General features: G+C 36.1%; 1 protein-coding gene across 2 annotated transcripts in view; it reads right to left on the minus strand.

Moving 5' to 3' along the window:
- cttnbp2 (cortactin binding protein 2) overlaps positions 1-7,403 on the minus strand; it is an 82,160-nt gene extending 74,757 nt beyond the window's left edge. Inside the window, exons 1-2 of one of the 2 annotated variants that reach the window (XR_011190096.1) lie at positions 7,071-7,403; positions 2,424-2,531 (exon numbers count right to left, since the gene is read on the minus strand). Coding sequence is in view for 1 of the 2 variants with exons in the window: in XM_015352342.2 (XP_015207828.2) it covers positions 2,424-2,531; positions 7,071-7,151 (189 nt within the window). In the remaining variant the exon portion in view is untranslated. The remainder of the gene's footprint in view (positions 1-2,423; positions 2,532-7,070) is intronic. The other variant, XM_015352342.2, reaches the window with a different exon arrangement.
- Positions 7,404-14,553: the final 7,150 nt, after the last annotated feature.

The following is a 14,553-nucleotide window of genomic DNA, read 5'->3' on the forward strand; positions in this document are numbered from 1 at the left end:
GAATGAACCATTTTCAAAACAGTAAAAAATAGCATTTTTAGAGTGAGTTTTTGACAGTACGTGTTCCCTGCATCCACGAACTTACTTATTTTTTAAATAACACTAAAGGAAAAAAAAAGTACTGACAATCTCAATGATTGGCTTAATGTTCCAATATATGTGTGTGGATGTACTATGAAATCTATGAAAATCAATTTGAGATTTTGATATTACATACTGTATGAAATAATCAGCATCCCATGTATGTGGGTTTAAGCTGTATAGAAGAATCTACAGTTCATTAAAACTGTTAGTTTGAAAATATGTTTGACTATAGGAGTCTTATTTCCATCCAAGTTACAGTAAAACCATAAAGTTTTACATTTACCTTGGTTTCTACAGCATATACCTCCAGTCTGCTTTGGCATGAGTTTATTTAAGAACACAAAAAACTCAATATTATGCTCAGGTGGGTAGCTGCGTCAGCATACATAGTCTGCAGGTGTGACACCTGAAGAAGGCTTCACGGCCGAAACGTTGTGTTTTCTTTCTTCTCTTTTCAGCATGGAATAAACCATGAATATTATGCTGCCTGCTACATGTAAAAGCTGCTTTATCAATGTTATTAATATAAACAACTAAATTAATTTTAAAATATGAGCACCTCTGATTAGATTTGGTAGATTTTGTTTAAAGAACATTTCATTTTCAGATATATAATAAGACTGGAAGAAAAGTCTTACACTAATCCATCTTCTTAAGTGGGATGGTGCATCTGCATTCATATATAACATGATTGAATAGTTGTCTGTGCAAAAATATTGTTTCAGTACTACACTACTTGTTACAAAAACAAAAAGCTTCTGATGAACTATTGAACTATGAAACTATTTTCACTTTTTACATACAGAAATTGTAACTGCTGAAAGAGTGAAGCATGAAGATTTAGATGGGCAATAGTACCTAAATACACTCAACAGATGTTGATTTCAATTCATCCCTCTTTTTACCTTTTTAGTTTCACAGCTCAATATTGCTGCTGTATTTCCTTTCATTTTCTAATGTTTCACAGTTCAGTATTTCTGCTATATTCCCTTACTTTTATAAAAGTACTAAATTTTAGTCACGTACTATAAAAGACTGAAAAACAGGAACTGAAAGGACCAACCAGCCACATAGGGCTCGAGACTTTTTAGTTAAAAGGTGAAATGAATGTGAATTAGTTAATAACAAGTATTCTACTAGATCAACCAAAAACCATCACCAGCATACAGTATATATTTTTCTTGGTAGACACACTTAGCTAAAAGAAAAAAGCTTTTCACAGCACTATGCTGCACTTAAAAGTAGCATATTCTTTAGTTTAAAGGTCTGAAATACATAAATGCTTGAACCTTTTGCATATTTTTCTAGTGTACAGATTCAGATAACTAATATTTAATTGAAGCTTGTTACCTTACAAGCACTCCATATAAAATGAATAATACATATAAGTATTTCCAAACAAAATAAAAAAAAAGTAAAACTAGGTATATTTTCAAATTTGAAATCGACTTTAAAATACACAATGTTTACATACCTACAATTTGTAAGGGCCGTGAACAGTTTTTTGACCAGGTTAAAACAAATCAGCTAATGGATGCACAATAAAACACCAAATGTAAAGTGTTAATTTATATTTGTTTCAATCCATAAACAGCATGTAACACAAATTCATTGAATATACTGTATAGAACTAGTTAGAGCAATATCAACCATAAATGTTCCATTTATTACATTATTACATGTATTTCTTTAGAAAACAATTACATTATTAATTAATTAATATTAACAAATTACTATGTTTATAACAAAAACCAACACAATAGAACAGCATTCCGACTCTATATTTTTACAAAGGAACTTAACTTTAACTGGATTTGCAGCTGTATTTAAACTGCTGGAGAAGGCACTCAGCAGTAAATCACCAAGATAATTTCAGACAGAAAGAACTGACATTTGTAGTACACTGTGTACAAGGCTTGCACTAATGATTGGTCACATAATGACCAGTTGTTAGAGGAATGTGAGTGTAGTGGGTGGAGTTAATTCTAAAACAGATAAGTAAGCGTAGCCAAAAGACACAGATAAAGTACTTAAAGCACTATATTTAAAATAACTTTTAACACCCATCAAAGTTGTTAAGCAAGCAAAATAATTGACTAGAGGATGCCTGCTGCTATGATCGCCACTGTAGGAATACCTAATGAATCATCAAACATTTTGATATTCCTGCAATTCTCTAGCCTGCAAATCTTTAAGATGGTGAACCTTTGAACCCAGCCTTGTTTTCTAGACAACATTTGTGCGCGAGGATCTTTAGCAAGACATCATCTTGTCATTGAAGTATACTCAATGTAGCAGAAAACAGGCAGATATTACTGTACGACGAGAGCAGAACTCACCCGCAAGGCCTCGATCACCAAGTCCCTGGCTTCCAGCTCCCCCTCCATTATACTCAGAAGCGTCAGGAGCTCGGGTTTGCTGAGATTATCCATGTTAAACTCACATTTCTGCAACACAGATTGACACGAGATATTTCATTATTGCTCAAACCAGAACCCCCCACTGTAGTAACCAGAAACAAAGGGTTGTGATTTAAAATCTTTGTAGCATTAGTCCTGGCGAATCTACAGCAGAGGTGGCCGATCGTCATCCAGGAAAGCCACAATGTAGAAGCTTTTATAGGCCACCCTCATGCTTCTCAGTTTCTAAACACTTGGAACAAATTTGCTTTGATCACTTAAACAGGTGATTTGTTCAACTAAATCAGTTTAGAGACCATCTGAAATGAGAAGACCACTACCCCCACAGGATCCCCAGACAGCCATTTCTGACTTTATTACAACAGTTCACATACTAAAACTCACGCGAACTCCTGTGTTTTGACCCAAGTTTGCCCACCAGGTCTATAGTCTTTTTTTGTTCTCTTGGACTCTTTCTGTGTCTACTAGCAACTACATAAGCTAGGTGGGATGAAAAGCCTTCACATTTGCAAACTGTTTTAAGATTTAATAAAAAGCCAAACAACAACAGTAAATGCATGCTTTCACTGTTTTATTTCTTATTCTTTGATGTAACTGGGGTTGTGTTGTTACCATGGTTAAAAATGGTTTGTTGGTATGTTTTGAGATAATTACTATCTGCCATGGTTTCTCCGACTCAACAGTAATACAAATTCTACAGCGTGTTGCGTCATTCTGGCACTGTTAGCCTTCCTAAACCGAACACACTTTATAAACAAGGCAAGTTCAATGACAAACGTTTATGTTCAGAGTTACAAAATATACTTTCACTTCAAAGCTGCCTTCCTTTGAGCAGAACAGTTGAGGTTTTGCTTGTATTTTTCCATCTGAAAGCAAAGATAATCTCTTTCTGGCTGGCAGATAGGCAACTTCATACATTGACTGCAACTGTACTTTCCAAAGAGGATGCATATTATTTATATTTCCTTTTCCTATCAAGGTGTGATAACAGGCAAACAGTTCAGTTTGACTGATTTCCTAACACTAGTGTCACGCCCGACATCCCTCCCTAGAGGGCGCTCCACTGCTCTCATTATTGTTCGTGTCATTTAGCTCTCCAGGTGTACCCTTTTAGTGTTATTATTTAAAGACCAGCTCCTCCAGTCCTCGGGGCTCATCAGTAGGGTAAGATGTCGCGAGGCTCGCCTAGCACCAGGAAACCCTACGTCCGTCTCCTGAGGGCACAGACCTCATCCCCGACACCTCCCGTTTCCTGAGCCCGGGGTCTGGAGGATCTCGCCCCGTCACCCTTGGACCTCCATGTTTCATTTTTCCGTGTGCTCCCCCCTCCCGGGGATTTTAACTTTGTCGCGTCCCAGGATGGATTTCCAGTTGGACTTTCGGACCGTGCTTTGACCTGCCCTTGGACCTGTTTGGATTTGGATGCCGTTTTGTCTTCCCCGTACACTGTCTCACGGACTGTCACTATTATTTTGTGCACTATTAAACCCCTGTGTGTTCCTTTTTACCACGCCTCCTGTTTTCTCCAGCTCTTACCGCATCGTATAGGGTCTTCTACAAGATCTGACACGGATTCCAGTCCGTGTCCGTTACAACTAGGGAATTTAGGATGTGGGCCGAGTGTTAATTAGCATGATCAGAATTCGTTTCATTTCAGCATTACAGCAAAGGACGTCTGTAACAACCGACATGACTTATTTGTCCCATGAGCTGTGTGAAGTACAAAAACAGTTACTTTCACGTTTCTATTCTAGTAAACCAGGTCTTTCTGAGTTTGAAAAATTCTGCTTCACCTTAAAGGACCCATTCTACAAAAGAAAAAGTGACCTAGTTCATTATTAAAGTTCCTGTTATGGCAAAGTTTATTCAAAGATCTTTTTTTTTCTAAAAATAAATTGTGAAGCTGTCCCTAAAATTGGACTCTTTACATGGATTCATATCAGCTTTTAAAGTAATGCAGAGAAAATGTTATCTAAACATAAAATTGATAGCTATATTTTCAATAAGGTATAACAAGAACTCAGAAGCTATTATAACATTGGTAAATGTATGCACCATAAATATTTTTGGATCTTCCATAAAGTCAAATAAGTGGTCCAAAAGCATTAAAAAGCCAACTTTGCATATATGTACTGTATATAAGAGAACATACTGGGTAAGGTTTGGACAAGAGTGAAGTTGATGAGGCCCTAAACTATTCTGAACTAGTTCATAATCAAAAAGTCAGATTCTGAAACAAGGGATTCCTAATGACAGCAGAATGTAGAATCACCCAATAATATAAGTAAGAATATATATATTTAAATTCTACCATCTGTACATTAGGCAAGTCCTTGCAATTTTTATTCACAAAAGGAAGAATTTTGCCTCTAAAGCCAATTAAAAAGTACAAACACCATATGGAATTTCAGCACAGCTAGGAATTCAAACTGGGTTAAAATGTAAATATTACAATAATACAGTAAACTGTAAATATCTTCTGTAATCCTCGTCACACACTGCTCTTAAAGTTAGGTTAGATAATACAGTGCTTTCGGCTCTACTGCTGAGTCACTGAAATTAAGATAAAATTAGTAACATGTCTAACAACCATATTCAGTTCCCACACTGTCCACTGTCAAACGCACTGTGTTTTTTTCGCAGGAACCTGACTTGTTTCACTTTTATTTTAACCTGCTACAATTAATCTAATTATTCTTTTGGTTTGTTTAAAGAAATGTTTACTTGCATTTACTGCCGGAGCAGAAAACCTGCCCACCAACCGTCAACTGATCCGTCAACAGAGGCAGTATATTGGGATCCAGAAATTAAGCCAAGCATACGACAGCAAAGACGCAAGGTTCCGCGGCTCCCTCCCCGGGGATAACTGATTAATTTATCATCACAAAGAGAGGGGGGCAGCCAGGTCCTGGCACATTCGAGATACATATTACGGCCGCACATACCCTGCGCTAGTTTTGCACGGCCCGGTTCGTAGACTCCCTGGAGAAGAGAAGCCTTCGTTCATTTCTGGGAAGAAACTATTTTACATAATTTAACCGTCTCCTTTCACCCAAGTCAGTCAATGGTTCGATTTTTTTAAAGAGCACCACAGAATATGGCAACTGCGTAACAAAGAGTGGGGTGCAGGAGTGGGGTCGCTGAGGTTTTAGGGAGAAAATAAGTCTTATTTAAAACCCGGCTGTCCAATAGCTAAATAAAGCCGTTTTCAGGGGGCCTAGGTAATGTTACACTTTTTAGTCAGACAAGGTTGAAAACACCAAGATAGCCTTACAGACCCTAATGTTACTTATGCTTCATTACTGAGCATTATTGAAACTAGTGCTTCCGAATGGTTTGCTTTTTGCATTTTCCTAAAATTGTTAAAAAATGTTCAGAAAAACGATTGATGGATGCCTTTATCCACGGCCTTAACATTTAGCAATTGTGTTTTTCTATAGTGAAACACTACACACAGGTACAGTGTTCTAGTTACACGTTGTAATAGAGCAAGAAAGTGCAGGATACTGCATTAACCTACACAATTTACAAAATGCAGAGAAAATACAAGATACTTTATGTCAACCAGCACGTAAGGCTAGAGTACAATACGCTTTATCACCAAAAGTAATCAATTTACTACTTACGGTCTATCGTGAAGTATTATGGATTTTTTTAATAACCAATATCAATAACCAAGAATTTCGTTAAATAGTCATGATTAACACTGATTTTAAGAATATGGGTTTTAATAACGGGACATAGTCTAAATCTTGTAACTGAACATTACAAAACGGAGAAAGTAACTTGTGTCCGCAGCCTTATTAAACGCACTGTACTATTTGCGATAAAATGAGAAATGAGAAACCTATGTCAAGCTTTAAGCCAGCTTTGTTAACCATTTATATTCTTCGGTCTAAATACCTCGCTCTCCTTCCGTTGGTGAAAACCCAAAACAATGTATCCATATGTATCGGTTTTCACAGATCTTAACATCGTGTCTACAAATACAGAATCTGCGTCACGTTCATATACATTGCCATGACGCGAAAAACGATTAAAGCTCGGCTTAAATATTTGTTTAACCCTCCACAAACTCGTGAAAATGAAATGTTCTTAGAAATCTGAACAAAATAATGGAAAACCACCTCATCCAGTCCACCACAGTAATATCCGCAAATCACAGTGCACATCTGCACTTTTTCTTATCGACACCAGCTCAACTGATTTCGCTTTGCTTACAAAGCCCCACTCACACCTCTCGTGTGTTAAAAAAAATGAAAAGGACGGTAAAAAAAATACAGCAACCTGTTTTGGTGTGAATATTCTCCCCAGTCATACTGGAGTGCTATTTTTTTATTCATACAAAATATTCCCATGAACAACTCCTCAACACAATTACTCTATTAGGCTAGCTGGAGCGCTTGCTTAGCACTGCTACATTGTCCAAAAAATAACATCCATAGTCACTGTAGACCCACTGCGTATCATACGAAAGGGATCTCGAGGGCTGGAATGTCTTGGGAACTAAAGATTATAGGTATTTAGATTTGTATTATTGTCCTGGCGTTTCATGGAAAGTCTTACCGCTTCGACGCTTCCTTGCAGTGCAGTTGCTAATGTTTGAATCGGAGGAGGCTGCTCGCCGCTTGCTCCCTCAGTCGCCATCTTCCTACTGTAGCGGTCTGTGAAGTGGGAGCACCACAGATGAGAAAACAACGTATTTGGTGTGCCGCTTTAACTATTGAGGTGCTGCCGGTGAGCTAGAACATGTCAATTCAGCCTCACAATAAAACGGCTTTAATAAGACGATGCTGTTGTCGCCGTACTTGAGGCGCGACATGATCACCTTTTTTATTGATACGTGCTTTTCTGAAAAGAAAATTAGAAAGCAATTCTAGTACGTCCCCCCAGATGTGCAATCGCTCTTCTCCTGAGTTGTAAATGATAGAAGGATGAAAATCTATCCAGTGTGGGGTGCCTGAAACACACACATACGTATAATGGTTTCAATCCGAGGAATGCATACCTATTCTGACTTTTTATTAACATTCAGAAATGTTGCTGTTCGATGGCACCCAAAAGGAGGAAATTGAAGATTCGTACAGTCTGAAAAGCCGACAGTGTTATTTTAATGAGAAAAGCATTTATCAAACAGACCAATATGCATACTAAACAATTTAGAATAAGAAATGACTGTAGAATTATAAACTGGAATTGGAGGGTTTGAGTAGTTCCTAGAAATAAAGTAGACTGTTTACAATAATGAATATTCATTCCTGTTCATCAAAACGATTAAAAACTCGCTAGATTGGTAGATTTGATTGTTTAGCTTTACAGGAGTGAAATCTATTATATTTATTGAGTAATAGTGTTTTAAGTGCACGAAAATAAGAGCAATGAAATGGGCCTGCCTGCTAGTAGTTACCGTGAATAGAAACTCATTAAAAATAACAAATTAGAGCACTGAAAAGTTAGGTGGGAGATGTGTAATGTGCTGGAATATAGAACGAGTGGTTAGATCAAAAATGGGAAATTGGGAAGTTTCCCAGGGGCATCCTTAAAATCGTTCAAGAACAGACTGCCCCTTTCCAGTCTTAATAAGAAAATCCATGGGTATTTGTTTCCTTAGTGAATATTTCTGTTTGTTATTTTTCTGACCAGTAAGTCCTTACATAAAATTACATACTGTAGCTTCAAAGCTGAGGCACGAGGGTGTCAGCTGACTTGCTGCAGGTCACATCCAGCTTCAGTGGCAGAGGAAGAAATGTCTTCATCTTCTGTGTGTATGGCATTACACTGATATCTCTGTTCTTCCATTGCAAAATAAGGATGTCTAGTTGTTCTACTTTGAATACTTAATTTATTCCCTTAGATTCTGGATATAAAAGAGTAACCCCTTTAGTCTTAGGAGTAAATATTTTGCCTTCTGCATCCTGCTTATCGGCCAAGAGGTTATCTGTACAAGTACTGAGATAATCATGGGGATTAAAATATAACAAAGTTACATTTCCTAGGGTTCCAGATGTGCTGTTTTACATAACATGACTTGGAGCTCTCTAAAATAACATCATTTTTTCCATCTGTTACTCAGAGCAGATAGCCACATTGCCACGGGGCCCAGTTTTAACATAAAACAAGACCAGGTTATACTAATTAATACTAGGAGTGATGCACACTGGGACCCATATGGGTGCCTGGCATAGGTTTCAGTGGAATATGATATACTGTATGATCTGTGCATGGATTGTCTGAAGTTTCTTAGCCATTTACTACACAATGACATGTTAACGAAATGCAACAATGACATCACACTCTTGGGGAAGAGTTTTATTCAGTCAATCAGTCACATTTTTTGCAAACACAACTTTTCACAGTTTTAATAGTGGTTATTGGCATTAATATAATATTATAAATCATGACTAATCTGAGTCAACTACTCATAACCTTTATCAGCACAGGGGAGTATATTGGCATAGAGGTGCTGATTATAAACCTAAGAGACCTGGTTGTTTTTGTTGTGTTTCAGCAGAGGAAACACAACTTTCATGTTGTGTCTCAGTTCATTTCCATTTTCTAACCTACAGTACCAGTAGGTTTTTGGACTGTGGGAGGAAGCCCACACAAACAAGGGCAGAACATACAAACTCCATGCAGATAGCACCCCAGGTCCAGAATTAAACCCATGGTCTCAGCACTGAGAGCCAGCAATGCTAATCACCACATCACCTTGCTGCACAGTTCATGCTCAAGACTGAAAAAAAATAATTTTTAAGGAGAAATATTGCTCCTTAAAACTGGCATCAAGATTTAGTCTTCAATAGACAGTACTACCTCTGTAATGTCAGTGCCAGTGCTCTTTTTGTCCTTTTAATACTGATTCTGATGGAAAGGTTAAAAAAGTGAAAAAATGACCTGTTTTCCTTCTCAAATGTGGTGCATTAGTTCTGTACTGAAATGACTTAGGCTGTCCTACATATATCCCGCTGAATACAGGCACTGTGTTCTCATTCACCCTGTCTAATTCAACTTGAACACATGCCAAACTCTGCTAATTATGTTTGGGGTAATTGACCAGCCTTTAGTTTCAACAGCAGAAGTCTACTGGAGCAGAAGCTATTGATAAGGGTTTAATCTGTTCTAGATGGTGTTCATGGTATTCTGCAAATTACATTACACTCCACATGCATCTGTTTGGAGAACAGTGTGAACAATAATACAACCAAAGCTGTACCTTATTAAAAACATGTTTATGTAACAGAGGTTTAATTAAACAAAATATAGACAAAGAAACAAAAGTATGTACACAAACTCCATGCAGTGAAAAGAAGGACTCACCTCACATACTTAAAGTTATTAAGATAAATCTTAATAAATAAACAGAACACAAGTTCTGAATTCCAGAGTTTGTCAAAGTCTAACATAAATAATGCATTTTCAAAGCAATTGATGTAATCAAAATAAACTGTGATGATATGATGAAATTCTATGTTCTTTTACAATTTTTTTAATCAACCATCAATAAACGTTTCTTTATTTTTAATATTAAAATAATACCAATATGATGTGCATTTCATTTTCATCCTTAAAATTAATGCCTTTTGGTGAATAGATCCAGAACTACTTCTGTAAGACTCAGGAAATGAAAAAATAAAGGTAGTGGCTACAGTGACGATTGTCTGTATTCCTAATCTATACACGTACATAAAAAATACTGCCAGCTATACAGAGAAATAATCTAAAACACCTATGAAGTTCTAAAAGGAAAAAGACAGGGTTGAGCTCAAGCTGGAATCTTTCTAATGAGACCACAAGGATAAAATAAAATGCTATACTGAAAATATTGTAATTTCATTATGATTGTCATAATTTTATCCAATACATACTGTATGTGGACAGACGTTTGTAGAAACTATTTATTGTGATGTAAAGAAAACTTAATTCCATATGATATTGTGTGCAAGATTTAGGAATGTGCAGCTCCTAGGTATGGGGTATGTGAGAAGAATTGAACCACGACTGCATAGTCAATGTGAAGCAAAAATAAGATGTTGCTGTGTCACGTCTAAATTTGTACTTTTAAGGATGTGTGGTAAGCAAAGCATGTTTCTCCTTTTCCATCAGATAAATCTGTGCCTTCCATATCCCCCTCTCAGTTTGACTTGGCTCTTATTGACTTAGCCATTGTTGCTAACAGCAGGCACAATGGTTTCCTGTTCAAAATGAATGGGAAGTAGATGAAGCAGTGTTTCCACACAACAGCACACCAGTGTGCTCGTGTGTTGACCCTCTGCAACTAAAAGGTCTGGAAAATGAATCCCGGCTCTGATGACTAGGCTCCATTCCAAACAGGGAAGCACTGAGGTTCCAGATATTGATCCTGCCAAGGCAAGGGGGAGTGGAGGGGTGCTCTCTAGTTCTTCTGGTGGAACAGAACTATTCTATATCCCTTCCTGTCAATTGTAGTGGAATGACTGATAAGTGAAATACGCCCCTATTCCAGACCCACAACTAAATCAGCCAAAGGTTTCCATGTAGAAATTAATAGCCAGTAAAAAAAAGACAAAGCAGAAAGAATATTTGCAGTGTGGGTTGATTTCAGCCTTGGAATAAATATTAATTTCTCTTTATGCTGGAAACCTTCACTTGTGGACTAATAAAGCTGAAACTGAAATAAGCACATAATTAGACGATTATATATACAGTAATCAGACATGCAAACTTAATCTTAAATAAGAAGAAGCAGAAGATTTCTAAGGCAAAGTTACAAATCTTTAGGTTCTTCCTTAAAACATAAGACCAGGCAAAGGTTAAGTCTACAATCACTCCTTATTTAGAACGTTATCAATGGTAGTTGTAAATATCACACACAACTGTATTACAGTATATATATCCACCCAAGTGCTTACAATGTAAATATGGGAGTGTATGCAAATAAATTGCTATTCTGGAAATGTATATCTAACCAATATGGAGTAATTTATTTATAACAGAAATTAAAGGTCTTTAAAAGAATACAACAACCAAGCTTTCAGTAAAAAAGGGTAAATATGCAGTAGGTCTAATACAAATGACATTGTTAAATGACATTGAGGGTCATTTAACATTTGTTTTATGGAGAATGTTTCAATGATCTATTGTATAGCGTAGGAAAAATGTCTGATCTGAACCTTGAATCGTGAAGTAAATGAACTATTTATTAATGATTTTTTTCCTTATGTTAAGAAATCAATTCATTTTATTTCATGAGTATATTTCTACTGTGTTTTTAAATTTATTTTTAAAACACCCATCAGCCTAAATAAATACTGTATTTATCTCTGAGAAAAATTACTAGAACTAAGAAAATTCTGAGAAGCTGTGCTTTCGCCGTACTTTGTCACATGGTAAGCAGAAATGCCCTGATTCCTGTATTTGCAAGTTGTGATTCCAATTTTGACAATTTAGGGTCACAAGAACAACCCAATAACTAAAATGTTGTTCCCGACTCCAGCGTGTAATTGAAGTTGCTAGGCACAGTGGGCATCCTTGTAATTTTCTGTCATGATTTAAGGTGGAGTGTGATCCAGCCTGTTGCTGGTTTGTCACGACTCACAGTGAGAGAAGGCAGTTTGGAATCATTAGCAATGTATGGAGGAGGCTGTTCTGAGTGGAGTGGTGCCAAATGAAAGGCCTGTCTGCCTTTAAGGCACCACCAAGAGCAGACTGGAATGACTACAAACCCAGAGAAGGCATTCTCTATTTTATGCTTTTGGTTATTTATCCTTCATGTATGTTCTACTTCTTTAACCATTTTTCAACCAGAAATCAACTTTTAAAACAGTACTTTTAAACAGTTGTTCAGTAATTTTACATTTATTCATAGACTGCCTGATTTTATTTCCGTTTCATTCGAACCTGCACATGGCCTTTATCTTTTATGGGAATTAAAATACTTAAGATTGGTAAGATGAACCTGATGTTATTACCTCTCTACTATAAATATGATAGTATCATAGAGCTAAAACCCAGAAGTAAAAGTTCATATACTGTGTGAAAAACTGTCATTTTGCCCATTAGTGTGGAGTATACTCAATATTAAAAGAGCAATGTGCAGAAGTAGTTAAAGGTTTTTAAAGGATATTTAGAATTTTTAGAAACATCACAAAAACAAATCAAACAAAACAAATCATCACAAATATTTTAACAAGAACTTGATCTTTGTGTATGAGGGGGAAAATGAGAGATATCTGGATTTATCTCAACAAGTTTTTCATAATTCCAAAAATGATAAATATACCACATTAAACAACAAGGAAACGGGAAATTAATAATCAGTTGAGGCATCTTCAGCAATAATAAATTATTCTCAATGATATACATACTAATTAATCATATTAATTGATATTGATATTATATGAATACATATTTCTCAATGATATGTGATTAGTCTTTTGTGATATTAGACCATTTTTCTAGTTCATTCAATTTTCAAGAACATACTGTATGTTGTTTGTGGTATTCTTTAACTCATATAATACATTTATCCCCAGACTTTAAGCTATGAACCTTGATTATATTCTTATTTAATCATTTGGAAGTAGATATTGAAGCCTCTTTTTGATTGAAACATACTGGATCATCCTAGTATGTTTTAAATCATGTTTTATAATTTTGGCTTCTTTCACACAATTCCTATTCATCAGCTTTGTTGAATCATTTTAGTAGGTATTTAGCATGGAAAATCCCTCATAGAGAAATAGTATAGACTGCAAAGCACATATTGGGATAGTTGATGAATAACAAGTGGTCATTAAGGTTTACACAGATAACATATGTAATTCCTTTAAGACAGGAAAGTAAACACCATCAACTGCAGTATTTTTCTGTGTTTATGTAATATTTTAGAATTCAGTTTTAGTTGTAAATTTTAACAATGTTAAAATCAAGCTACGTTAAAAAATCAGTTACTGTATATATAAACAAAAAATAAAATTTATCTTTCTGTAGATAAGAAGGGATTATTTTGAAAAATCAATATTAACTTTCATTTGTTTTTCCTGCTTTCTGAAGAGAACAATTCATAACACTACTGAGAATTTCTGTCAGATACCCTTAGCATTAACTGGAAAGGAGTCAAGATGCTTTTCATTTCCAGTTAATAGCTGCCCAAAAACCTCATTCAGAAACAATTCAAGATATTGTTATCTTGCAGTTCGAGCTGTTTTGCAAGTTTTCCATGTGATATCTCAGACAAGACCTGTTTAAATGAACAAGGCTCCTCCCTTTTTACCTACACTACCAAGAAAATATTTACAGCAGTAGTATTATTTTTATCCAAAATACTTTGAAAATGTTGAAAGACACCATCATAAATTAATGTCACAGTCATGAATTGCTTTCCCCCTTTTCTATACTTTCTTAATGGGGATAAACCCACTTATTTTACCACCTGCTCCTTGTACCTTCTTGGAGCAATGAATACAAGCCATCTGTGTCTAATGAGATGTGTATCAAAACGCCACCTGCTCAAATATTCACATCATGTATTTTTAATGAAAACAGCAGCGTTTTATTACCAGCAAGAGGGTAGGCACAGCCCTTAACGATAACTCTTAGTTGGCCAGGCATTAGAGTAACAAGAAGGGTAACCGATGAACAGCAAGTTGAGGATCTTCACTTACACATGTCTTGACAACTCTTACAGGACCCAAGCTGAGAAGGTGCCTCCACTGTCAGTACAGTATGTGACTAGATGTGAACAGTGACCTAGCTCCTTCACCCTGAAATTTGAGGAGAGTCTTACATCTTAAAAAAATGGCATTATTAAACCTTTTTCAATTCACAATATTGACCCTAGTTTATTTCAACCTATATCTATACATTTTTTATCTTTCTCAACATGTTTAAAAGACAAGTAAAGGTTTCTTCCATGCTGAAAAGAGAAGAAAAGAAACACAACATTTCAGCTGTGGAGCCTTCTTCAGGTGTGTGACACGTTGTGTTTATTTTCTTTTGGAAATGGAATAAACCTTTACTTGTTCCTTTGCAGCCTACACACGCTGACACAGCTACCCACTTGAACATGTTT

This window comes from Lepisosteus oculatus, chromosome 7 (genome assembly GCF_040954835.1).
Source record: "Lepisosteus oculatus isolate fLepOcu1 chromosome 7, fLepOcu1.hap2, whole genome shotgun sequence".
Taxonomy (NCBI): Eukaryota; Metazoa; Chordata; class Actinopteri; order Semionotiformes; family Lepisosteidae; genus Lepisosteus; species Lepisosteus oculatus.